Genomic DNA, 25,791 nt, shown 5'->3' with positions numbered 1-25,791 from the left:
TTGTGGTTCCCTGCTTTAGTCTGTTGACACATTTCTATACTAAAAATGCTTGTGTAGTCCTGTGTCATACCTAAATGTCATATAACTGAATTGTATAGAAACAACTCACCAAAAGTGACTAAGTGACTAAAAGTGACCCCCCCCCCCCCCCCCCCCCCCTTCACCCCCCCTCAGTATTAGATTGATAAAGGGATAGGGTTCCACTAGAGCAGAGTGTAAGCTATACGATAATATAACCAGGCATAATAATAATGCAGGACCTCTTTAGGGGGGTCTTTATTTGGCATGCAACAAACTGGACATGCAATTGGAGCGGCACACACACACCGGGATACACACACACACACATGCATTGTCTTTTTCTCAGTCGCCGATGCGATTGAGTCTCTGCGCTTAACCCATCCCGTCGTCCTTCCCCCCATGGGCAGCCGGGAGCAGATAGGGCGTCAACATGAGCCACGCCCCAGGGACCAATCCAAGTGCTCCTGTCCGTCTTCGTCAAGGACGCCACAGCGTTAGCCATCTGTTGTTGTGCATGTTTTTCCATTGGGTTTATCTTATCGGGGGGAAACCCTTGCGAGCACGGGGAGAACATGCAAACTCCTCACAGAAAGGCCTGGGAGATACCCCACCTGGGTACCTGGCATCATGGAAACCTGGTCGCCAAGCGGGAATCGAACCATGGACCTTCTTGCTGTGAGGCGACTGTGTTAACCACTACACCACCGTGCCGGCAGACGGACAGACAGAGAACATAAGAACACCTCAGACACACAACAGCAAAGTAACTAGTGATCATCCAGAGCGAAAAGGTGGGTTTTAAGAGGGAGGGAGGGAGGGAGGGAGAGAGAGTGTAAGATAGAGGGGGAGAGAGAATGGGGGAGAGAGGAAGAGAAAGAGAGGGAGAGAGATAATGTACAAGACAGAACTGTATTTCTGTGACAGAAAGAGGGGAAAGAAGAGCCAAATAAGTATTGAGAGTGAGAGTGTGTGTGTGAGAGAGTGAGAGAGAGAGTCATGGGCTTCAAATTGAACTAATTTACTTTCTATGTAAAGTGTGCGCTGTTCCTCATTACGACAGATCTCATGGGCACACATCACAGCGAGGAGTGTGATTGCAGAGTCCCCTGACAAAGAGAGGAAACTGGAACAGAGCCGACACATTCCCAAAATTGGTTCCGACTTCATTTCAGTCAAGGAGTCTTACAACAACATTGTCCGTGTAATTGCTTCATTACTTCGAGATCCATTTTAATTGGAACTTCAAACGTGCCACATTTTGCACAATGCCAGTCCTCTTGGCACGCGGCACGGTCCACGCAAAACCCCCGTATAGCCGGGCACCGCCGTTGGACGGGAAGAGGTGCGAATGATCTCACGGAAGACTCGGCGGAGCTGACACCAGCCTCGGAACCAGCCATCTGCTCACTCTCGCCAGCGAGGAGGTAGATGGAGAGCTTTCCGTGGTGAGAGAGAAGAGAGGTGGAAGCGGATGAAAAACGTCCAGCTATGAGAAGAGGATGGCAGGTGGGGGGGTGGCAGGCGATGTACTTCTCTACCGGGCCTATTTGTGCTTAGATCAAAAAGGTTGTTCTCGGATGCGGCGGTCAGGATATTATCGAGGACTTGATTGCAATTATGATGAGCAAATCTAGGCATACGTGGCAAATTGGCGGGTCGCTTTCTGCCTGCTTGGCCAGGGAGCGTCTCCTCCTGCTGGAACTAATTACTGTGTGTGCAGTGAAAGTGAAATACGGTTCAATACAACCCACCCCAACACTATAAAAACACATTACACTAGGCGGCTAGGTGGTGCAGTGGGCAAGGCACTCACCTCCAATGCTGGAGACGCTGGGTTCGAACCCAGCGCTCCACATTGCTTTCAGTTTAGCTGGTCGTCCATACTAATACATTTGGCAGTATTAGGGGGAGGGAAACTGATGGGTGGGGATCGGACGTTGTGGACAGCGACTCCTACAGGTCGGTTGGTGCGACTGCGCAGTAGAATCAAAAAGCGACAGGGGCGGCGTCCCTCCAAAAGCGCAGACCCCTGACGCTGAAAGATCGCGCTGTGCAGGTGGAAAGATGCGACGGCTGCTACCTCGAGTATCGGAGGGGACTCGTGCTATGTATGGCTTCGTCCACATTGCAGCCGGCTTGTGGGAGGCAAGAAACAGCGTTCGAGACAGGGGAGGGTTGAATTAGACGAAACGAAATTGGGATGGGAGAAAATATAGAAAATGGGAGAAAAAGTGGATTAAATTTTTTTTTAAACACATTACACTGTTGCTATATAGAGGCTCCAACTCAACAACAGAAACATAAACATAAACATTCTTCATGGACTACATTGGACTTCCTGCCAGTTGTTGATGTTCTCTGCAACGCGGGAAACATTTAATTGAATTTCAAACCTTTATTTAAACTCGAAAAGGCAACTGAGGTGTCCCTCATATACAGTCACGTCGAGTGTACATACAGAAATGAGCAAAGAAAAGCATAGAATCACACAGCGTATAAAATCATAACAATAACACAACAAGACGAGGCAAAAAGCAATGATGACGAATCAATTAAAACATGTACAACTTGGCGGCTGTTTAGCGCAGCGGACTAAGCGCTCGCCTACCACCGCAGAGACACTGGGATCGAATCCAGCTGTCGGTACCTCCGGCTTGGTCGGTCGTCCATACTAACACAATTGGCAGTGTTAGCGGGTGAGGAAGCCGGTGGGGTATGTATCCTGGTCGTTGTAAACAGCGACTCCTACTGGCCGGTCGAGGAGCCTGCTCAGCAAGGAAGGGAACTGGGGGAGATAGTGTGATCCTCCCACGCGTTACACTCCCCCAGTGAGAGTCCTCGCTGTCAGGTGATAAGAAGCGGTTGGTTGACTCCACATGTATCGGAGGAAGACAAGTAGTAGTCTTCTCCCTCCCCAGACCGACAGTAGGGGGCAAGAGCGCAACGACCAGGAAGGGAATTGGCATAACGACTAACATTGGGATGGGAGAAAAATACGGAAAAAGGGGGGGAGAATAAATAAAGCCTACAACTTGATTGACAAAGGTTGGAGATCAAGGTTTTAAACTCTGCAACAGAGGAGAGAGTCTCAAGCTTTAAGGACTGTTGGAGTTCATTCCATGAGCTAGAGGCATAGCAAAATGCAGATTTACCCTGTTCAGAGCAAACTGGACCTTAAGGACCAGTCAGTCACACAACGGGCTCCATAGGTTCCAGAATTACATTCCAATAATGATGTAGTATAAGGAGGTAGCTTAGCAATAATGATGTAGTATAAGGAGGTAGCGTACCAATAATGATGTAGTATAAGGAGGTAGCTTACCAGTAATGATGTAGTATAAGGAGGTAGCTTAGCAATAATGATGTAGTATAAGGAGGTAGCTTACCAATAATGATGTAGTATAAGGAGGTAGCTTACCAGTAATGATGTAGTATAAGGAGGTAGCTTACCAATAATGATGTAGTATAAGGAGGTAGCATACCAATAATGATGTAGTATAAGGAGCTAGCTTAGCAATAATGATGTAGTATAAGGAGGTAGCTTACCAATAATGATGTAGTATAAGGAGGTAGCTTACCAGTAATGATGTAGTATAAGAAGGTAGCTTACCATTAATGATGTAGTATAAGGAGGTAGCTTACCACTCAGTGATGGAGCATTGTATCTATCATTAGTGATGAATCTGAGGGCAGAGTGATAGAGTCCAGGGATTTGAGGGTGGAGGCCGCAGCATGCCTATAAATTACATCAAGAAAACTGCTTTGACAACTCTCTTCCTAATAATCAAAGTGTAGCAGGGTGGATTATCCCTGCTTTGTGGGAACGGTTGCTGGCAGTCACAAGGTAGCTGGATGCAGTAGAGCTCCGTCTGACTGCACCCTCGTCTTTGGGCCTGGAGCGTCAAACTGGGGCCCGGTAGTGGGAGTGGATGGGGCCCGGGATTTACCAACCTGGTTTGGTACTCTGGTCTTCCTCGCCTCTCCAGGGCGGTCAGCAGTACTCCCCAACTCGCTCTCACTTCCCTCAATACCTCCGTTAACCCTCCCACACCTAGTGACTGATATGCCTAAATAGATTTGTTCCTCGCGCAAGCAGTACCCTCCCTCGACGACCACTAGAGACCTTAATGACTAGAAGGAGAAAGGGTTAAATAATAATAATATTACCCGCATCAAAAAGGGTTAGGGTTAGACTCAATAATGGACACGCACACACACAATTCCCGTCTTAGTTCGCTTAGTGTTGCTTATACTGGGCAGTGACAAGTATTACTGGCAGTGAGTCAAATGGCATATACTATTATTATTCCTAATTACTAATAATTATAATAATAACACATATAACACGTATACAATAATACCTTCCTCTTTACATATTACGGCAGCATTAATGTACCCCAGGAAGAAACAGCTTTAACGAGACGGGAAATTAAGAGGCATGACCATACACGTTATTACACTCAAAAGAAATGAAAAGGTGGGCCCACTTTACCTAACAAAAGTCCTAAACTAATGCCGGCATGTAATGTTTATGGGGTACCCCTATGAACTGTGGTTAGCAACCATTAGCTTCGCCCGTAGGCCGCGACACACTGTGTACTGTGCAATAGGATCCTGAGCCCCGAAGCTCTAATGTACTCAACCAAGATGGCGGCCTCGCCGCACCACCACTGTCCGGGTGGTAAGATGGCGTCGAACGCTCTCGTAACCCGATAACGTTAGATGTTAGTCTCGTTAGCTTAGACGTTAGTCCTTGGGTTTGGTTTCTCTTACTCACACACTATCACGGATACTTCTAGGATAACCCGTCACTAGCAAGTATGTCTCATCACCCGTCGCTCGCTCCGGCGGGGCTCTCTGGCTTCACTTCTTTAACGGGGCTATTCCAAAGCACCTCCCGTTGTAGCTGCGACCGTTCACGGCTACATCCAACGCCGAAGAGAGCTTCCTGTTCCCCTCACCTCCAGGCGATTCCCTCTCCCCCGTTGCTTGCTTCTCTCCACGCTCCGCCTGCCACCTGCCGCCCCCTGCTGGCACCGCCACCTAGCCCCACAGGAAGAGAACTGGGTGGATTGAATATGATTCAGCTTACTGTTTATAATCCATATTCCAGCCGGTGAGAGAAGGAGAAACTTGCGTCATTGTTCGAGAGAATATCAATGGAAACTAGTCAACATGTCTTTGTGCACAAAGGGGAGATAAAAGGCAAGTCAGCACTTCTGAATAATAGTCGAATATTCAGGGTGCTACAAAAGGAAAGCTGGTTCTGCACACAGGAACACAAAAATGAACTGCAGTGCGAGCTGTTCCCTAACGACGCTGTTCCCTAACGACGCAATTCCACTGAAACCGATGGAACGCGGTGTGTCAATGAACAGGAGAAGAAGAAGTCTTTAATTGTCATGTAGAATAACACAAACACAGGCGAGATGGGTGACACACAGGAACACACACACACACACATGCATTGAGTCGCCGATGAAATGTCTCTGCACTTTCCCCCCCCCCCCCCCCCCCCCCCAAGGGCAGCCGGGAGCAGACATGGGGCCGCGCCCCGGGGACCAATCCAAGTGCTCCTGTCCGTCTTCGTCGTATGTTTTCCCATTGGGTTTATCTTATTGGTGAAAGCAATCCTCCTATGAGGAGGATTGGTGAAAGCATCCTCTTCTATGCTGTGGCATGCTGGGGAGGCTACATCAACTCAAGGGACACCAACAAGCTCAACAAGCTGGTGAGGAAGGCTAGCTCCGTGGTGGGAGTCGAGCTACCTAGACTTGAGGTGATGGCAGAGAGGGGGATGATAAGGAAGCTGGCTGCCATCATGGAGAACCCCTACCACCCCCTCTACGACGAGCTAGTCAAGATGAGAAGCTCGTTCAGCCACAGACTCATTCCCCCACGACACTCAACTAACCGATGTAATGATGTAGTATAAGGAGGTAGCTTAGCAATAATGATGTAGTATAAGGAGGTAGCGTACCAATAATGATGTAGTATAAGGAGGTAGCTTACCAGTAATGATGTAGTATAAGGAGGTAGCTTAGCAATAATGATGTAGTATAAGGAGGTAGCTTACCAATAATGATGTAGTATAAGGAGGTAGCTTACCAGTAATGATGTAGTATAAGGAGGTAGCTTACCAATAATGATGTAGTATAAGGAGGTAGCATACCAATAATGATGTAGTATAAGGAGCTAGCTTAGCAATAATGATGTAGTATAAGGAGGTAGCTTACCAATAATGATGTAGTATAAGGAGGTAGCTTACCAGTAATGATGTAGTATAAGAAGGTAGCTTACCATTAATGATGTAGTATAAGGAGGTAGCTTACCACTCAGTGATGGAGCATTGTATCTATCATTAGTGATGAATCTGAGGGCAGAGTGATAGAGTCCAGGGATTTGAGGGTGGAGGCCGCAGCATGCCTATAAATTACATCAAGAAAACTGCTTTGACAACTCTCTTCCTAATAATCAAAGTGTAGCAGGGTGGATTATCCCTGCTTTGTGGGAACGGTTGCTGGCAGTCACAAGGTAGCTGGATGCAGTAGAGCTCCGTCTGACTGCACCCTCGTCTTTGGGCCTGGAGCGTCAAACTGGGGCCCGGTAGTGGGAGTGGATGGGGCCCGGGATTTACCAACCTGGTTTGGTACTCTGGTCTTCCTCGCCTCTCCAGGGCGGTCAGCAGTACTCCCCAACTCGCTCTCACTTCCCTCAATACCTCCGTTAACCCTCCCACACCTAGTGACTGATATGCCTAAATAGATTTGTTCCTCGCGCAAGCAGTACCCTCCCTCGACGACCACTAGAGACCTTAATGACTAGAAGGAGAAAGGGTTAAATAATAATAATATTACCCGCATCAAAAAGGGTTAGGGTTAGACTCAATAATGGACACGCACACACACAATTCCCGTCTTAGTTCGCTTAGTGTTGCTTATACTGGGCAGTGACAAGTATTACTGGCAGTGAGTCAAATGGCATATACTATTATTATTCCTAATTACTAATAATTATAATAATAACACATATAACACGTATACAATAATACCTTCCTCTTTACATATTACGGCAGCATTAATGTACCCCAGGAAGAAACAGCTTTAACGAGACGGGAAATTAAGAGGCATGACCATACACGTTATTACACTCAAAAGAAATGAAAAGGTGGGCCCACTTTACCTAACAAAAGTCCTAAACTAATGCCGGCATGTAATGTTTATGGGGTACCCCTATGAACTGTGGTTAGCAACCATTAGCTTCGCCCGTAGGCCGCGACACACTGTGTACTGTGCAATAGGATCCTGAGCCCCGAAGCTCTAATGTACTCAACCAAGATGGCGGCCTCGCCGCACCACCACTGTCCGGGTGGTAAGATGGCGTCGAACGCTCTCGTAACCCGATAACGTTAGATGTTAGTCTCGTTAGCTTAGACGTTAGTCCTTGGGTTTGGTTTCTCTTACTCACACACTATCACGGATACTTCTAGGATAACCCGTCACTAGCAAGTATGTCTCATCACCCGTCGCTCGCTCCGGCGGGGCTCTCTGGCTTCACTTCTTTAACGGGGCTATTCCAAAGCACCTCCCGTTGTAGCTGCGACCGTTCACGGCTACATCCAACGCCGAAGAGAGCTTCCTGTTCCCCTCACCTCCAGGCGATTCCCTCTCCCCCGTTGCTTGCTTCTCTCCACGCTCCGCCTGCCACCTGCCGCCCCCTGCTGGCACCGCCACCTAGCCCCACAGGAAGAGAACTGGGTGGATTGAATATGATTCAGCTTACTGTTTATAATCCATATTCCAGCCGGTGAGAGAAGGAGAAACTTGCGTCATTGTTCGAGAGAATATCAATGGAAACTAGTCAACATGTCTTTGTGCACAAAGGGGAGATAAAAGGCAAGTCAGCACTTCTGAATAATAGTCGAATATTCAGGGTGCTACAAAAGGAAAGCTGGTTCTGCACACAGGAACACAAAAATGAACTGCAGTGCGAGCTGTTCCCTAACGACGCTGTTCCCTAACGACGCAATTCCACTGAAACCGATGGAACGCGGTGTGTCAATGAACAGGAGAAGAAGAAGTCTTTAATTGTCATGTAGAATAACACAAACACAGGCGAGATGGGTGACACACAGGAACACACACACACACACATGCATTGAGTCGCCGATGAAATGTCTCTGCACTTTCCCCCCCCCCCCCCCCCCCCCCCAAGGGCAGCCGGGAGCAGACATGGGGCCGCGCCCCGGGGACCAATCCAAGTGCTCCTGTCCGTCTTCGTCGTATGTTTTCCCATTGGGTTTATCTTATTGGTGAAAGCAATCCTCCTATGAGGAGGATTGGTGAAAGCATCCTCTTCTATGCTGTGGCATGCTGGGGAGGCTACATCAACTCAAGGGACACCAACAAGCTCAACAAGCTGGTGAGGAAGGCTAGCTCCGTGGTGGGAGTCGAGCTACCTAGACTTGAGGTGATGGCAGAGAGGGGGATGATAAGGAAGCTGGCTGCCATCATGGAGAACCCCTACCACCCCCTCTACGACGAGCTAGTCAAGATGAGAAGCTCGTTCAGCCACAGACTCATTCCCCCACGACACTCAACTAACCGCCTCGGACAGTCCTTCATACCAGCGGCCATCAGGCTCCACAACAGTGGGCAGCGACTAGCAGCCTCCAGGCTCCACAACAGGGGGCAGCGACAGCGACTGCTACCAGACATTGACCTGGGACTTATAGGAACCCAAGGAGGACAACCTACACTACCTTAGGCTTACTGCACCTTATGTGGACACTGTGATACTGTGATACTGTGAATAATGTATATTTCAGTGGATACCGTGATACTGTGAATAATGTATACTCAGTCAGGGACGTGCACAGGACTTTAGAGGGGCAGGTGCTCAAAGGCTGAAAAGGGCACAACACTTGTGTGTCTATATTAAGCGAGCGCGCGTAAGGGCCCTTTTCGGGCGGGGGGCCCCCTTTTTATGCTTTTTGGGGGGTTTTGGTGATCAAATATTGAATATTGAACTATAATAATCAGTGCAGGAGCTCACTTATCCTTGAAAGACACTTTTATCACTGACTTAAAAGGCCCATACATCTCCATAAATGTTCAGGGGGGAGGGAATAAGTGCTTATCCTACAGACCCCAAGAAGTGCTGTATATTCTGTATTGTTTAATATAAATGCATTTTTTATTCCAATCCCGATTTGTATTTGAGATTCCCAAATCCCATCGGACTTGACTTCTTTGTGTCCCTCAGTGAGTGTAATACCAGCATTCAACAGTGGTTTCTATCATGATCATCATCACCACCCACGCTATGCATAAAATATATACAGTAGGTCCGCGGAGAGGCACGCTGAGGAGGCCGTGCAAACTGCAATGGAATATGGGGCATCTCTCTCTCTTTACCTAATATTTTTATTCTATCCTGACATTTTTCAGTTGGAAGGGCAGTCTATATGCGTAACAGTAAAAAAAAAAAAAAAAATTAATTTTTTTCAAAAAGGGCACTTTTTTGATGAGGCTCAAAAAGGCAGGTGCTCAGGCACCCCTTGGCCTCTATGTGTGCACGTGCCTGTACTCAGTAGATAGTAAATTATAACACTACCTCATGCATACTGCACCTTATGTGACACTGTGAATAATGTGAATATTTCTTCAGCTAGTCAGAAAGTAAATTATATTGACCATATTGACCAAATTGTTTACACTGCCTGTGTTGTTTTTACCACCTGTACACTGTGTTGTTTTACTACCTGTACCCCCCCCCCCCCATGCTGCTATGATGCCTGAATTTCCCCAAGGGGATCAATAAAGGAATATCTTATCTTATCTTATCTTATCTTAAACCCTTGAGAGCACAGAGGGGGAGAACATGCAAACTCCACACTGAAATGGCGTCGGGAGATACCCCACCTGGGTAACCGGCAATGCGGCGACCTGGTCCCCAAGTGGGAATCGAACCCAGGACCTTCTAGCTGTGAGGCGACAGTGTTAACCGCTAACACCACCGTGCCGGAGGCGGAGATATATGTTTTGTACTGTAGCTCCAACGTGGTGTCTTGTTTCCACACACCACACATGTTTGCACAATCATGTATCAATCATTATTTTCTGGACTGGTGGTTAGACGTTGGAGCTCTAGTAGAGCAAACACACAAGCTTTCAATAATGGTCACTGTACTGTTCCCATGTGCACGAGTTCGTTTGGACAGTCTGCCTTCTCTGTTAACGGGGCAAACTTATGGAACTCTCTGCCTACTGGCTTAAAACTGGAGTCCAATGCCAACGTCTTCAGCAGAGGACTCAAGGTATAGCAGCAGTGCTCACATAATGTAGACGCGGACTGGTTTTGTTGTTTTGATCATGGACTCTTGCTCTGGAAAATATTTGTTCCGATTTCTGATTTACTGTTAATTTTATTATATCTTTTAGAAAAGCCTCAATGGACTAGTGTTGCAAACTAGCACTTGTGCTATAAATACGCAAAACAACGCATCTGGTCTGTCCACTGTGGCTGGTCCAATGTAGCTGTGGTGTCCCATTTTAAATAAACGTTTTCATTCATTCATTCATTCATTCATTCATTCATTCATTCATTCATTCATTCATTCATTCATTCATTCATTCATTCATTCATACAGAGGTGGGGAAGAACATCAACCAGGACAAGATGCGGAGCCTGCGGCGCTCCCTGGAAGACTATCACAAACACATCGCCTCTCTCAAGTTCCGTCCAGTCCAGCCAGAGACACAGAACAGCAAACCAGTTAGAAAAGGTAACGTTATTTGAGGTGTAGTGCTATTATAGTAGTACATTATTATTATTATTATTATTATTATTATTATTATTATTATTATTATTATTATTATTATTATTATTATTATTATTATTATTATTATTATTATTATTATTATTATTATTATTGTTATTGTTATTGTTATTATTATTATTATTATTATTATTATTATTATTATTATTATTATTATTATTATTATTACACAAATAATGATTTAAAGGAGCTGGAAGTGGTATTTTCTTTATTTTAATTTTTTTATCAACTTTTTCTCCTCCTTTTTCTGAAACTTTCTCCCATCCCAATTTAGTCGTTATGCCAATCCCCCCCCCCCCCCCCCCCCCCCCTTCCTGGTCGTTGTGCGCATTTGCCCCCCACTTGCCGGTCTAGGGAGGGTTGAAACCTATCACATGTCTCCTCCGATACATGTGGAGCCAGCCAGCCGCTTCTTTTCACCTGACAGCGAGGACTCTCATTGGGTGAGTGTAACGCGTGGGAGGATCACACTACCTCACCCAGATCCCTTCCTCGCTGAGCAGGCGCCCCGACCTACCTGTAGGAGTCACTGTTTACAACGACCAGGACCCACCCCACCGGCTTCCCACCCGCTGGCACTGCCAATTGTGTCAGTATGGACGACCGACCAAGCCGGAGGCACCGCAGCAGCTGGATCCGATCCCACTGTCTCTGCGGTGGTAGGCAGGCACTTAGTCCACTGCGCTACCCGGCCGCCCGTATTTTCTTTAGTTAAAATAAGTGTTAAATAGCTCTACATTCCGACAGCCATCACTGATATAGAGTGTCTGGTCAGGAACATGGGTCTCCCAGTCCCTCCTCTCTGCAGTAAACAGACATCACTGATATAGAGTGTCTGGTCAGTAACATCGGTCTCCCAGTCCCTTCACTCTGCAGTAAACTGACATCACTGATATAGTGTCTGGTCAGGAACATGGCCCTCCCAGTCCCTCCACTCTGCAGTAAACAGCCATCACTGATATAGAGTGTCTGGTCAGTAACATGGGTCTCCCAGTCCCTCCTCTCTGCAGTAAACAGCCATCACTGATATAGAGTGTTTGGTCAGGAACATGGGTCTCCCAGTCCCTCCACTCTGCAGTAACCAGACATCACTGATTGTGTCTGGTCAGTAACATGGGTCTCTCAGTCCCTCTGCTCTGCAGTAAACAGCCATCACTGATAGTATCTGGTCAGTAACATGGGTCTCTCAGTCCCTCTGCTCTGCAGTAAACAGCCATCACTGATATAGAGTGTCTGGTCAGTAACATGGGTCTCTCAGTCCCTCTGCTCTGCAGTAAACAGCCATCACTGATATAGAGGGTCTGGTCAGTAACATGGGTCTCCCAGTCCCTCCGCTCTGCAGTAAACAGGAAATAGATGTTCTGGTATCCCTTCCCACTTTATCCAATCAGGAGAGAGAACCCTAGATATTTCTACTTATTTCAAGAAATCTTGCCAAGCCAAATTTGCTTACTGCTTGGCAGATTATTTGACCTGTTTCAAGGACACATTTTATTAAATCTAGTTTTTATTTAATATTTCTGTCTGACCATTTTTGCAGTGTGGAGTTATCTCTCATTATGATTGCATGAAGTGGGTGCCAGAAAATGTATTTTGTGTTTACTGCAGAGCAGAGGGACTGGGAGACCCATGTTACCGACCAGACACTCCATATCAGTGATGGCTGTCGGAGTGTAGAGCTATTATTTGAACATGTAGACCACCTATTTGAACATGTAGAGCACTTATTTGAACATGTAGAGCACTTATTTGAACATGTAGACCACTTACCTTAACACTTTGATTACCAGCAATGCGGTGCGCCTGACCCCTGTTGAATGCCACCACCCACTTCAATGATATAGCGTTGTGAACGCATAAACTATATCTTAAATTATGTATATAATATGGCTGTCGCTTATCAATGACTTGTTTGCAGTCAACATTGTCGAAACGGATTGTTTTTTTAATCGGTTCATTTCCGTTTTATACCATTTTGAAAAACCCTAGTTTTCTTGAAAGTTTCAGGAAAATATAAAGATTTACCTTTACTGGAATATTCTGGAATACACAAAAAACGTTGTAATTTTTTGGCCTATTTATGAATCGTTTTCAAATAAACGCTAGATTATCGATAGTATATGTGTATTTATGCACGCTAGAGAAGCAAGCTGAAAAATCTATTCTCTCATTTCCTGATCAGCGCGCACACACACACACACACACACACACACACATAGGGCACACGCTGATATCTCTGTGAAAACAGATCCGATTATCCTAAGACTGGTCAAATAGATTCCTTACCTCAGATCAGATGTTCTCCAAAAAGATTATTCCAATTCCTGATCGCCATTCCAAATATCGATTGTGTTTATTGAAGTGCTGGGTAATGGAAATACCAATTCCACACTGTTCTGAGGGTCGGCGAAGACTTGGATCTCTCCGGATGGCTTGCCGGATAAGTAAAATGAGGAAACTGGACCCCCCCCCCCCCAATCAGTCTAATCCAATGGGGTGCAGTTACACAGGGAGAGACGATAGGGGGCGGTATTTTCCCAATGGAGCTCAGAGAGAGGTTGCTGCACTAATGTGAGACTAGATTGATGAAATATTAATTCAAATCGCTAAATAAAAAAAAAAATAAAAAAAAAGGACAAACAAACGCTATATGTCGTTGCTGGCATTCAACGGTCGGCATGAACTAACGACATATAGCGTCGTTGGCACTCAAAGTGTTAACATGTAGAGCACTTATTTGAACATGTAGACCACTTACTTTAACATGTAAAACACCACTTACAGCACCTTTAAAACAACGTCTCTCACAATAGATAGTATTTGCACTTTGAAATGTGTGTCGTCGTCCAACTTCTTGAAAAACTCTTAATCTCTTGGATTAGCAACATATCTTATTGATATTTGGGTTAACCCTCTGGAGGCAGAGCGATGATGAATGTTTCACCATAGCCTACATCTGTAAGTGTTTAGAATGAGATGTTAGATTGGATGTGGTGGTGGCCTGGGGGCATGCTGTCTTCCATCTCGTTACTAATCAACGCCAACCTCTCGCTTGATGGAGAATCTTTGTTCCCTGGACTCCTGAAAGTTAAAGATTTGGAAGTGGAAAAAAAATATATATATATATATATATAAATTATAATGATAATCAGTAGAAAGACAAGAGAGAGGAACAGGTGGGTGCTATAATAACAATTGTAACTGAGGGGTACAATTCCCTGACTGTATTGATAAGTATGGTATCATTAAACCACTACCGTCTTATGTACATTCCTACTGGCCATACAGTACACAGGTATCTAATGATGAACACTTCCCCACAATAACTCGGTTCCACACAAAGCTGTATTTAAGTATTTATTAGCAGCAAAAGGTACATAATATACTTTACTTTACTTCACTTTGGATGCGCTTATAAGGCAAAGGAATGTGCGTAGGCAAATCAATAACGAATGTCCATTCTCATATTACGCAGGAGATAATCATACAACCTGAATCTTAGGGAATTATATCTATGGTACACTAGTAATATAGCGGGAGATACTGGTAGGGTCCCCCCGGTTGTAAGCCAGCAAGGGTAGAGGATCTGTCGGTAGTAGAGTCTGGGTCAACGATGATAAGGAGACTCCGAGTACAGGAGACGGTGCAATAAGATCTTGATCCACAGACGAATACAGCTGTTCTCCGTAGCATGTAGCTCCACATGGAAGAAAGCTAGCCGGCCTCAGACTTCTGAGAGGCAGACTCGACGTGGCTCCTCACAGGTTAAATCCCACACACTTGTGGGTGTCGGCGATTCTCCGCTCCATTAATTACAGGACCAAAAGCAAATATAATCCAGCCGAAAAGGGCTATGCAGTCGTCGGTAGGTTATCCAGTGTACATAATCCACACGGTCCTCGTCTAGGGCCCCCCGGGTGAAAGCGCAATGATAAGCAGCCCAGCCTGGATAAGCACTCTAGCTGATACGAGGAAACGTTGGTGATGCTGGTCACTGTAGAACTTTAGCCGCACGATACACTATACACAAATAGACTATTACTGACTTAATAGAATCGGTCGAACTCGACGGTACAGCGTTAAACTCTGACACTTCAGTTATTAATTCGCACGCGGTCTCAATGCTCTATTTGGGGCCAAACAGGCCATACTTCACCGCACGTCGTATCGTGGGTGAGGCTTCAACTTTAGTTACTAAGACTTCTGACTAAGTGCTTCTGTATTCACCTGCGCCGTATTTATACGCTTAGATGAATAAACTAGTACCAGCTTTATTCCTGTCTCATATCCTTGCGCAGTACCGTTCATGTCCAGGCATGTCCCCGGCGGTGACTTTGAACCCGACATTGAAGGTATGGCCATGGCGCCTGTGGACCGCTGTCCAATAGGAGAATGAAATATTATGGTCTGTACTAGGCTAAAGGGATATTCCGTGTATATGTACAAGGAATATACAAGGGATATCAAACGATATACAAATATTATGCAATATATATCAATCAATAAATATATATATTCGGTTTAATCTGATCCTTTGTAACAACAATACTTAGTAGAACTGTCCTGTGTGCGTCTCTGTCTGTGTGTGTGCGTCTCTGTCTGTGTGTGTGCGTGCGTGCGTGCGTGCGTACGTGCGTGTGTGTGTGTATATTCCATGGTTATACCTGTTCCACCCGACGGGGTCGGTACCACCCCAAAATGGCATATGGTCATAAATCAATATTTTTCAGAGTGTTGCATATTTTTTGCGATTTTTTAATCAAACGTTTTCAAGTATTAACATCACTAACATGTCACAAAAGCATTTAGAATGTATATTATCATCAATACGTTAGTTTAGCAATAGGTTAAAAGTGCCATTAGATCGTTTTAACTTCTCGATTTGCTGAAGTCTATTACAAGACGGTGACCATTTTGGAAAATTTGAATCATGGGAATTGTAGCTTTTTGCAGCCATTTTGTCGAGGGGATGCATAGCTGTGGATCAGCGTTGGAATTATTCCGAACTACACTTCCTGGCAGATACTGTGGGGGTTAAAAGTTCAGCGTTCTGAATGAATTATTTCAATAACTGTTATTATTCGGGATAATAAGCCACAAAAGGTAACGTTTTTGACAAATATTGAAACGCAGTTTGTTTCTCCTCCCTATTGTTAGCATGTAGCAACAATTAGATCTGAAATTAGTTTCAAAATGGTTGCACTGTGGTGAAAATAAAAAGGTACAGTAAATTACAGTAGATATCATTATCTGTTCTTATGCACGCCTGGTGATACTAAATCCAAATTGAACTCGGGCATTTGAAAGATAATATATGTTTATATATATAAATGTGCGAATTGGCTATAATGTAATTTATAAGCATCATATTCTATATTCTATAATAATATTTCAAATTGCATTGGTCCGGATGGGAGAATTCAGTACTGTATCTACAGAACCTTCTGTTTAATCATCTTCCATTTATTAATTTCCTTAGTTTTTTTTTGTACACATGATCTCAAGGAGGTACTGAACAAGATCAGTTTTTTAAGTTCATGGTCATTATTATCATGGTGTTATTCACTGTCAAAGATTCAAAGAAAAATCATAATTCATATTCTCCTTTGTTTCATCACAATTTAAGCAAGCCTAGTAATAGACACAATATTTCTGACACTGAATACATTCCCTGAGGTCCATAGATGTACCTAGATACCAAGAATATGCAAATTGCCTTGTAGAAGTGGAGCAATATCTATTTACATATATTTTAGGCAAAAATATTCCACGGGTGGAACAGGTTAAAGTGTTAATTGTTGTGAAAAGATATTTTATACATTCCAACCACTCTTTGTAATTGGGTTTTCACTCTTATTTTTTGGTTGTGAGAACTCCCTTTTTTATATTTATGTTTTTAAATGTTTTCTGCCCACAAACATAAGTGAAATTGAGTTTGGGGGCTGGACATTGTGTTTAAGACTTCAGGCCTCGACAGGAATAAAACTGATGATGAAATTAATTGTGTGTTTTGTGTTTAGCGAGAGAGGGTTTGAATACATGAGATTCATTATGAATTGAAAATGGGGGACCCTGATGTAAACAAGACGAAAGTCTTTCTCTGGTCTGCATCCCCTTAACAATTGTGTGTATTGAGCCATACTGTATTGTACCCATTCTGCAATCTGTTAATTAAAATGTTCAATCAATCAATGCAGCAAGGGATCTGGCGTGGCGTGACCTGGACCTCATCGTCGAGCGCGCTCCGGTCCCTCCCTACCAGAGGGGGGTGCTGGAGGGGGTCCGGCCCCTCCTCTACGGCCTCCTGCTGGGCTTCGGAGGAGGAACCCTTCTCATGGCCACCTTCCGCTTCGTCGCCTTACGCCACATCTCCCACGGTGGCCGGCAGAAGCTCACCGGAGCGACCGGGAGGCGGTCTCTCGAACCCCAGCGTCTCCACAGCCAGAGTAGTGGGGGCCAGGGGAATAGTGTCAGGGAATGTAGTGACTAAAAGGTTGTCTGGGGGTCAGGGGGTTTGGTAATAGCTGACTTGTGGGGTCAATTCTCTCTCACTATCCATATAAATGGGGGTAAACACAAAAGTTATGGATACGATGAATAAATGTATGTATATATGAATAAAGCCAGTGTGTGGCCTTCTTACGACTAGATTCAGATGTATTGTATGTAATGACGCTTTTATCCAAAGCGAGTGCGACTTACAAGTTCTGTACGACAAGTCGTCAGGAAGGGTACAACTCTATCAGCTGAGTAACAACGGGTCTCATTCCCGAACGGATTTACGACCAAATATTTCCTCTTAGGCAGATTTCTGCCCATTTAAGACATATTAGGGCTGGTAGCGCGATTCCCCAAATGTTCCTGAGATCAGATTTGAGCGTGGCTGAGAGCAGATTTAAGAGTGCTGAGGAGCACTCTTATGATTGATTGACTAATTGACATTTTTATTAACTTGACAGACTGTGTTCTCATAGTGATTCCTTCATGTTAACGCTACAGGCCTCTTTGGAATTAATTACTTAATCATAATTAAAATAAATATGACAATATTTGTACGATAAGAAATTACGCATTTGATGTCGGAAAAATAAATAATATGGATTCATCTGATCACAGGGCAGCTGCTTAACCATATCTGAACCAGCTATTTTGGACAAATGTATAATTACTTTAATTTCTCAGATATTCAAACACAATTATGCAATTATTGTGAAATGATTGAAAATAATAATTATTTAATGCCTTCTGTGGAATTTGTATTTCTTATTTGTTACACATCTGTTTTAATGATTAATTATATACATTTGAAAGAATGCAGGTCAACATGCAATATATCCCATTGATTGGTATACAATGGGACAGACCTTTGTTTGATTGATTGATTGATTGAAAACTTTATTAACAGATTGCAGAATGGGTAATACAGTACAGCTCAATTACATACAATTGTTAAGGGGATGCAGACCAGAGAAAGACTTGTCTTATTTACATCAGGGTCCCCCATTTTCAATTCATCATAACATATATGACACACACGACATACAGATACACAGTACTGCTACATCTATACATTTATGACAGCAGCCATTTACCATGACATACCAGATTTGCAAATACAGTACTGTTTGTGATACAAAAAGAGTCCAGAAAAGAGAGTATATACATTTGACGTAGAAACTGTTGGAGGAAGTTGGGTAGGTGGGGTGGGGTTGGGTGGGGGGGGGGGCTGTACATTGGAGGTGGGTGGGTGGGGGGGGCGGGGTTGGGTAGGAGGGTTGGTGGGGGACACTACAAGCAAAACTGTACATTGGAATATTGACAAAACCATACTTGGTCATTTACTGTACATTGGAGGGGGTTGATATAGCTATAAACCTGCATTCCTTCGAATATATCATTAATCAATTAAACTTATATTGAAATACACTATATAGCCTATACACCAACACTGAAATGACAGTGGATAAATAAATAAATAAGAACTAAAGCTAATCGCATGGCAATAGACTGCATTAATATTCCATAACAAGTCTTGTGTGCGCCAGTATGGCCTACATGTCTAATGAACAGTATAGGCTTAATATATTCTAGTTACTTGTTTCATTAGGATTTAGTAGATACTATGCTCTGCCTCTGCCCTACATACAGTATAAGTACAGACTGTACCTATACTGTACGTAGGGCAGAGCATATAGTATCTACTAAATCCTAATGCAACAAGTCATTAATGGAATAATAAGCCTATACTGCGTTCATTCATTACGCCGTAGGCATTAATGGAATAATAAGCCTATACTGCGTTTATTCATTACGCCGTAGGCTACAGTATACTGCACTGCGGCAGGTGTACCACGAGCTGTACTATATATGATGACAATACATTAATCTAATCTCATTTCGATGGGTCGCAAGACTCGCAAAGCGCTTCCGCATCCATTTCCACACAGCTGCGTCATTACTTTGCCTTATAAGGAGCTCTGGAGTCGTTGTTTTGTATGCAAATTACCTGAACGGGGACGCGCTTTTGAGTTTAAGACAGAATGCCATTCTCCAAGCAGATATCAGATCATATCATTTGTGCGACCGTTTCAGCCCCTTAAGACATAATATTATTACCAGCACGTTCGGGACTCAGAGTGAACTTGTCATTGATTCTGTCTCAGTCGGTTCCAAGATAAGTCTTCCAAGAGAACTATTTGAAACATTTTGGAGAATGAGACCCAATGTTCATCAAAGTGTTGCGTGTTACAGTGTAGGTTAGTTTATTAGGACAAGTGCATGACAGTAAGGTTAGTTAGGGTTAGATCATGCAGCACAAGTACAGTACAACAAAAATAAGTTTGGCATCCAACCAGAGTGTAAATGTAACAGTAAAGTGCAACAGTAATATATACAATGTACAGGTGATTAACATATATAAATGAGTATAGTACTAATCAGATGTATGTACAGAGTTGTAGTATGCATGTGTGTGTGTGTGTGTGTTTGAGAGAGAAAGAGAACTTCCTGAGAGCTGTTACACATTTAAGTCCGAGAGACAGAATTTCCTGAGAGCAGTTCAGAATTAGAATCAGAATCAGAAAGGTCTATACTTTCACATACAAGGAATTTGCTTTGGACGTTACTGGTGCGACATTAGCGGACAGACATTAACAGACAGATAATACAATAAAGTGGTGGAATAAAATAAAATGAAATATGAGCTAAGTTAAGCACAATAGATAATATATTTATGAAATAAAATATAGGCCTGCAGGGCTGTACGACTGTATAAGAGGTTGAATAAAATGATATGGGATATAAACTAAATTAAACTAAATTAAATATAGCACAATAGATAGTACAATTATAAGTAAAAAAAAATAAAATAGGAATAGGCCAGGGCTGTGCAACTGGGCAGATGTGGTCAATTATACAATTATATACACTAATTAGAATGAAGTAACAATACAGTCGGCAAGTATATAGTCCAGTAGGGTGTGTTAATGTAACACAGTGGGGGGTGTCAGTGAGGGTCCCGAGCCTTGTTGATGAGGCTCACTGCAGAGGGGAAGAAACTGTTCTTGTGGCGTGAGACTTTGGCCCTGGTCAGAAAATTGTGTTTTTTATCTACTTGTTGTATTTATCTTATCTTCTTAACTCTTTCTGTGATTTATTGTATTCTTCTTGGGACCACGTTGGAAACAAGTCGACAGACTTTCACATGTTATCCTTGTACCCCTTGTTTTTATACTTTTGTATAAATTGTATGTACTAAATAAAAATCTAATCAAATCAAATCATGGACCGCAGCCTCCTGCCAGAGGGGAGTGACTCAAACAGGTTTGATTGAAAATTGTATTAACAGATTGCAGAATGGGTACAATACAGTACGGCTCAATACACACACAATTGTTAAGCGGATGCAGACCAGAGAAAGACTTTCATCTTGTTTACATCAGGGTCCCCCATTTTCAATTCATAATGACATTTATGACATACACAACATATATACAGATATATATCATGACATTTACGACATACATCACGTACAGATATACAGTAGTTACATTTATGACATACAAGATATAGAAATATACAGTACGGTTTACCAGAGATCCTAACAGAAACTATAAACAGGTTCAATTAAAGCAAAAAAATATCTCCTGACTGAACTTTTTTTCAGGCCAAGAAGGGAGCCTACTTGTAGAGCATACTGTCCTGCTTGTGACTGCAACTTGTTCCTGTTTGCGGACGACTCAGCCCTGCTGGTCTCTGACAAGAACAAGTTACAGGTTGAAAAAGCCCTCAGCTCGGAACTAGGCAAAATCTGCATATGGCTCGCCGACAACAAACTATCATTACACATGGGCAAAACAGAGTCCATTCTCTTCGGTTCAAATAACAAACTCAGCAAGACTGACGACTTCTCGGTTACAGTGGGTGACAATATTGTCACAAGGAAAGATGAAATTACCTACCTGGGTTCCATCCTAGAGGCTAATCTTTCCTGTGACAAAATGGCATCCAATGTAATAAAAAAAGTCAACCAACGAACGCGATTCTTGTACCGGATCTCCTCTCTGGTAAACAAGAATACCCTGAAGACTCTAGCAGGAGCACTCATTCAAGGGTACTACGACTATGCTTGCACCTCATGGTACCAAAGCACCTCAAAGGCACTAAAAAACAAATTACAAACATCTCAAAACAAGCTAGTCAGACTACTACTTGACCTGACTCCTAGAACCCACCTCACCCCTGCCCACTTTGACAACCTAGGATGGCTTAGAGTAGACGACAGAGTACAGCAACTTGCAATGGGCCTGGTCTACAAGATACACTACGCGACCAAGGTACCCATGTACATGTCAAAATACTTCCCAAAGGTCAGTGAATACCACGATCACAACACCAGAGGGAGCTCCCACAAATCCATGTAAAACCCAGATTCGGCTCAAACAAGGGACTAAACACGTTTCGCAATTATGCCACATTCAATGTGGAACGCCCTGCCTAAAGCTGTAAAGGAATGTGAATCACTACCCACCTTCAAAAACACTCTCAAAAAACACCTACGTGAGACTGCAATTCCGAAACTGGCCCCTACAAATGTCCTAACCTAGTTGTACAGTAAATTGACCAAGTAAGGCTTTGTCAACATTCCAATTGTACAGTGTAAATTGTGTGTGTGTCCCCTACCCAACCCCCCCCCCCCCCCCCCCCCCCCCCCACCTCCAATGTACAGCCTCACCCAACCCACCCAACCCCACCCCACCAACCTCCTCCAATGTACAGTTTCTACGCCAAATGTATATACACTCCTTTTCTGGACACTTTTGTATCACAAACAGTACTGTATTTGCAAATCTGATATGTCATAAATGTATAGATGTAGCAGTACTGTCTATCTGTATGTCATGTATGTCATATATGTTATGATGAATTGAAAATGGGGGACCCTGGTGGAAACAAGACGAAAGTCTTTCTCTGGTCTGCATCCCCTTAACAATTGTATGTATTGAGATGTACTGTACTGTACCCATTCTGCAATCTGTTAATAAACTTTTCAATCAATCAATCAATCAAACCTGACTGTGACTATAGACCCTACTGTTGTGGTTGTTGTGCCAGGCAGGGAGGCTGTCACTGCTGGAGACCGTGAATGCAAGTCTTGTGGCTAGCTTCTGATTGATGGCGAGCGAGCACCCCTTTTCCCATTACTTTGAACCATGAACTAAAAGGCTTGTTATCATACAAACAAGGGACTAAACACGTTTCGCAATTATGCCACAACAATGTGGAACGCCCTACCACAGCCGTAAAAAAAAATGAATCCTCAGTGTTTCCCACAGGATTTAGTGAGACTGTGGTGGTGGGTGAACCTCTGCCCCTCTAGGGGGGTCCGGGGGCATGCCCCCTCGGAATATATATATTTTTTTAAGTTTTTAAAGTTAAATGCATCAATCTGGTGCACTTTGAGAGCAAAATTAAGAGGCTAGATCTATGATGATCTTGTGCTCAATTTCAAAACACAAAATCGACTAGACACTAGACTAGAGCATACATTTGAGCCATCAAAGAAATTAAGCAAAAGTGGTTACCTGTGTTGAACTAGTAAATTTTTTAGAAGAAAAAAAAAATAGACTGGATTACTATTACGACTACTACCACTGCCAATACTACTGATACATCCCTATTGGCAAACTTTATATAATATTTTTAATTTTTTTTTTAAATCAAAATGTTATATAAATATAATCAAATAGACGGAAATCCGTCTCAAGACGGAACGCTTTAATGGTTGTGACCGGGGTGGTAGGGGGTCGGCCACAATCTTACCTGCACGCTTCCGAGTTCTGGAGGCGTACAGGTCCTGGAGAGATGGCAGATTGCAGCCGATCACCTTCTCAGCAGAGTGGATGACACGCTGCAGCCTGCCTTTTGTCCTTGGCCGTGGCTGCAGCGTACCATACTGTGATGGAGGCGAGGATGGACTCAATGATGGCTGTAAAAGTGCACAGTTCGATTGAAGATTGTTTATTGTCATGTGCACAGTTAAACAGACAGTTTGCCGTACAATGAAAATCGTACTTTGCTAGTCCGCCCTTCACACAAAATCACACAATACTTAACAAAAAAAAAAACTATTTAAATACAAGTGAATGCTAAAAATAAGCTATAGATCTTTTTTATAAAAATGGTATAAGATATATACAAGGCACAAGTGAGTAACATTGATATTATTGCACGTTCCGAACCAGTGTAGGACCCACCTGTCTGAAGAAGTCCACCATCATCCCTGTACCCAAAAAATCTACGCCCGCTTGCCTCAACGACTACCACCCTGTAGCCCTCACCTCCATAGCCATGAAGTGCTTTGAGAAGCTAGTGAAGGGCTACATCTGTTCCTCCCTCCCCATCAACCTGGACCCTCTGCAATTTGCATATCGCCCCAACAGGTCCACGGAGGACGCCATAGCCCATGTGCTGCACACAGCAGCATCACACCTAGGCAGGGGAACTATGTGAGAATGCTGTTCATCGACTACAGCTCAGCATTCAATACCATAGTCCCCCTCCAAACTCATAGCCAAGCTCAGGGACCTGGGCTTGAACTATGACCTCTGCCAGTGGGTCTTGGACTTCCTGACGGCCAGACCCCAGGTGGTAAGAGCCGGCAACTGCACCTCCTCATCCATCACGCTCAACATAGGGGCCCCCCAGGGCTGTGTTCTGAGCCCCCTCCTCTACTCCCTGTACACACATGACTGCGTAGCACAGCGGAACAACAACACCATCATCAAATTTGCTGATGACACAGTAGTGGTGGGCCTGATCTCTGCCAACGACGAAAGGGCCTACCTGGAAGAGGTAGAGAACCTGTCACAGTGGTGTCAGGAGAACTGCCTCTCCCTGAACGTCAGCAAAACAAAAGAGATGATTGTGGACTTCAGGAGGTCGGGGGTCAAGGACTACAGCCCCCTCAGCATCGACGGGGCACCGGTTGAAAGAGTGAACAGTTTCAAGTACCTCGGAGCCCACATATCCGAGGACTTGACATGGACCACACACATTGACAGTGTTGTGAAGAAGGCACGACAACGCCTCTACTTCCTCAGGCGCCTAAGGAAGTTCCAAGTCAGTCAGAAGATCCTTAGGAACTTCTACTCATGTACAATAGAGAGCATCCTGACCGGCAACATCACCTCCTGGTTTGGGAATAGCACTGCACAAGACCGTAGCAGACTACAAAGAGTGACACGTTCAGCCGAACGCACAATTGGAGGGGGGCTTCCCACCCTCCAGAACATTTACAACAAGCGGTGCAAGGGGAAGGCTAAGAGAATTATTAAGGACTCGAGCCACCCGAACAACTGCCTCTTTGAACTGCTGCGGTCAGGCAAGCGATACCGGAGTCTTAAGGCGAGCACAGAAAGACTCAGAAGAAGCTTCTATCCCCCAGGCCATCAGGCTGCTAAACGAACAATAAACACTATGCAACAACCATCAAATGCACACAGCACACACACTCACACGCACACACTCACTCAAACAAACAACACACTGCAGCACCCACTCTCCACACTTTAGATCACACAAACACACTTTACACTTTATATTTATTGATGAAGGATTGCACTACAACTCGTACACCTACTGTGAATTGTACCTAAATTGAACCTCGTCCCATTTCTGCCTTGCACTATATAGTATTGTATATTAGTACACTGCACAGTATTGTATATTGTATGGTAACTCAGTTACGTCTTCTGCATCGAACATTGTACATATGTCTAAACTGAACACTGTGACCTAATTTTTTTACTTCTAATTTTAATATGTTATTTTATTTCATATTTATCTTGTCTTGCACAGTCTCTGGAGCGTAACAGTAAGAAGCATTTTGTATAAAAGTATTCTGTACTTCTGTATGACAACTATTAAAGAAACTTGAACTAGTGTTTACCAATATAAATATATGGAGGTGACAATGGGTCACAGCAGCAGTTAAAGTGTCTTTAGTGTTACACTTGAGTAAATGTACATGGGGGGGGGGTTTAATATAAGATGCGGGGCCCATATTTGATCTTGAAACGGGCCCCCTGAACCCACACAACACTTTATGATTATGATCAAATATGACGAGAATAATTGCGTTTCTGATAAAGTCATTATCCACGCTGTGCTCTCGCTAAGGCGGATAAGTGTCATTGAACAGTTGACTGGTGAGAGATGCGTTGGAACTCGGGCCCTTGTGGGCAGGAGGTTTGTCCCTGTGATGCCTCTCTCCACCCCCCACCCCCCACCCCCCCCCCGTAGCCTGCCGATACACTAATAACAGCCACGACCGACACCAGCAGACAATGGATCTCTCCTGGTTTGACGATGACGAGAGAGAGAGAGAGAGAGAGAGACAGGGACAGAGAGAGAGACAGGGAGAGAGTCAG

The 25,791-nt window shown here is 44.0% G+C and overlaps 1 protein-coding gene across 1 annotated transcript in view; it reads left to right on the top strand.

Annotated features, from left to right (window-relative positions):
- Positions 1–17,351, top strand: part of tmdd1 (transmembrane and death domain 1) — a gene marked incomplete at both ends in the record, with an annotated part of 37,454 nt that extends 20,103 nt beyond the window's left edge. Inside the window, 2 exons of the mRNA XM_084333355.1 lie at positions 10,673–10,807; positions 17,059–17,351. Of these exons, the coding sequence (XP_084189481.1) occupies positions 10,673–10,807; positions 17,059–17,351 (428 nt within the window). The remainder of the gene's footprint in view (positions 1–10,672; positions 10,808–17,058) is intronic.
- Between the last annotated feature and the right edge of the window lie 8,440 nt (positions 17,352–25,791).

The sequence above is a fragment of the Notolepis coatsorum genome (assembly GCF_963971535.1).
Source record: "Notolepis coatsorum genome assembly, chromosome: 17".
In the NCBI taxonomy this organism is placed as follows: domain Eukaryota; kingdom Metazoa; phylum Chordata; class Actinopteri; order Aulopiformes; family Paralepididae; genus Notolepis; species Notolepis coatsorum.
This window is presented reverse-complemented; position numbering and strand designations above follow the sequence as displayed.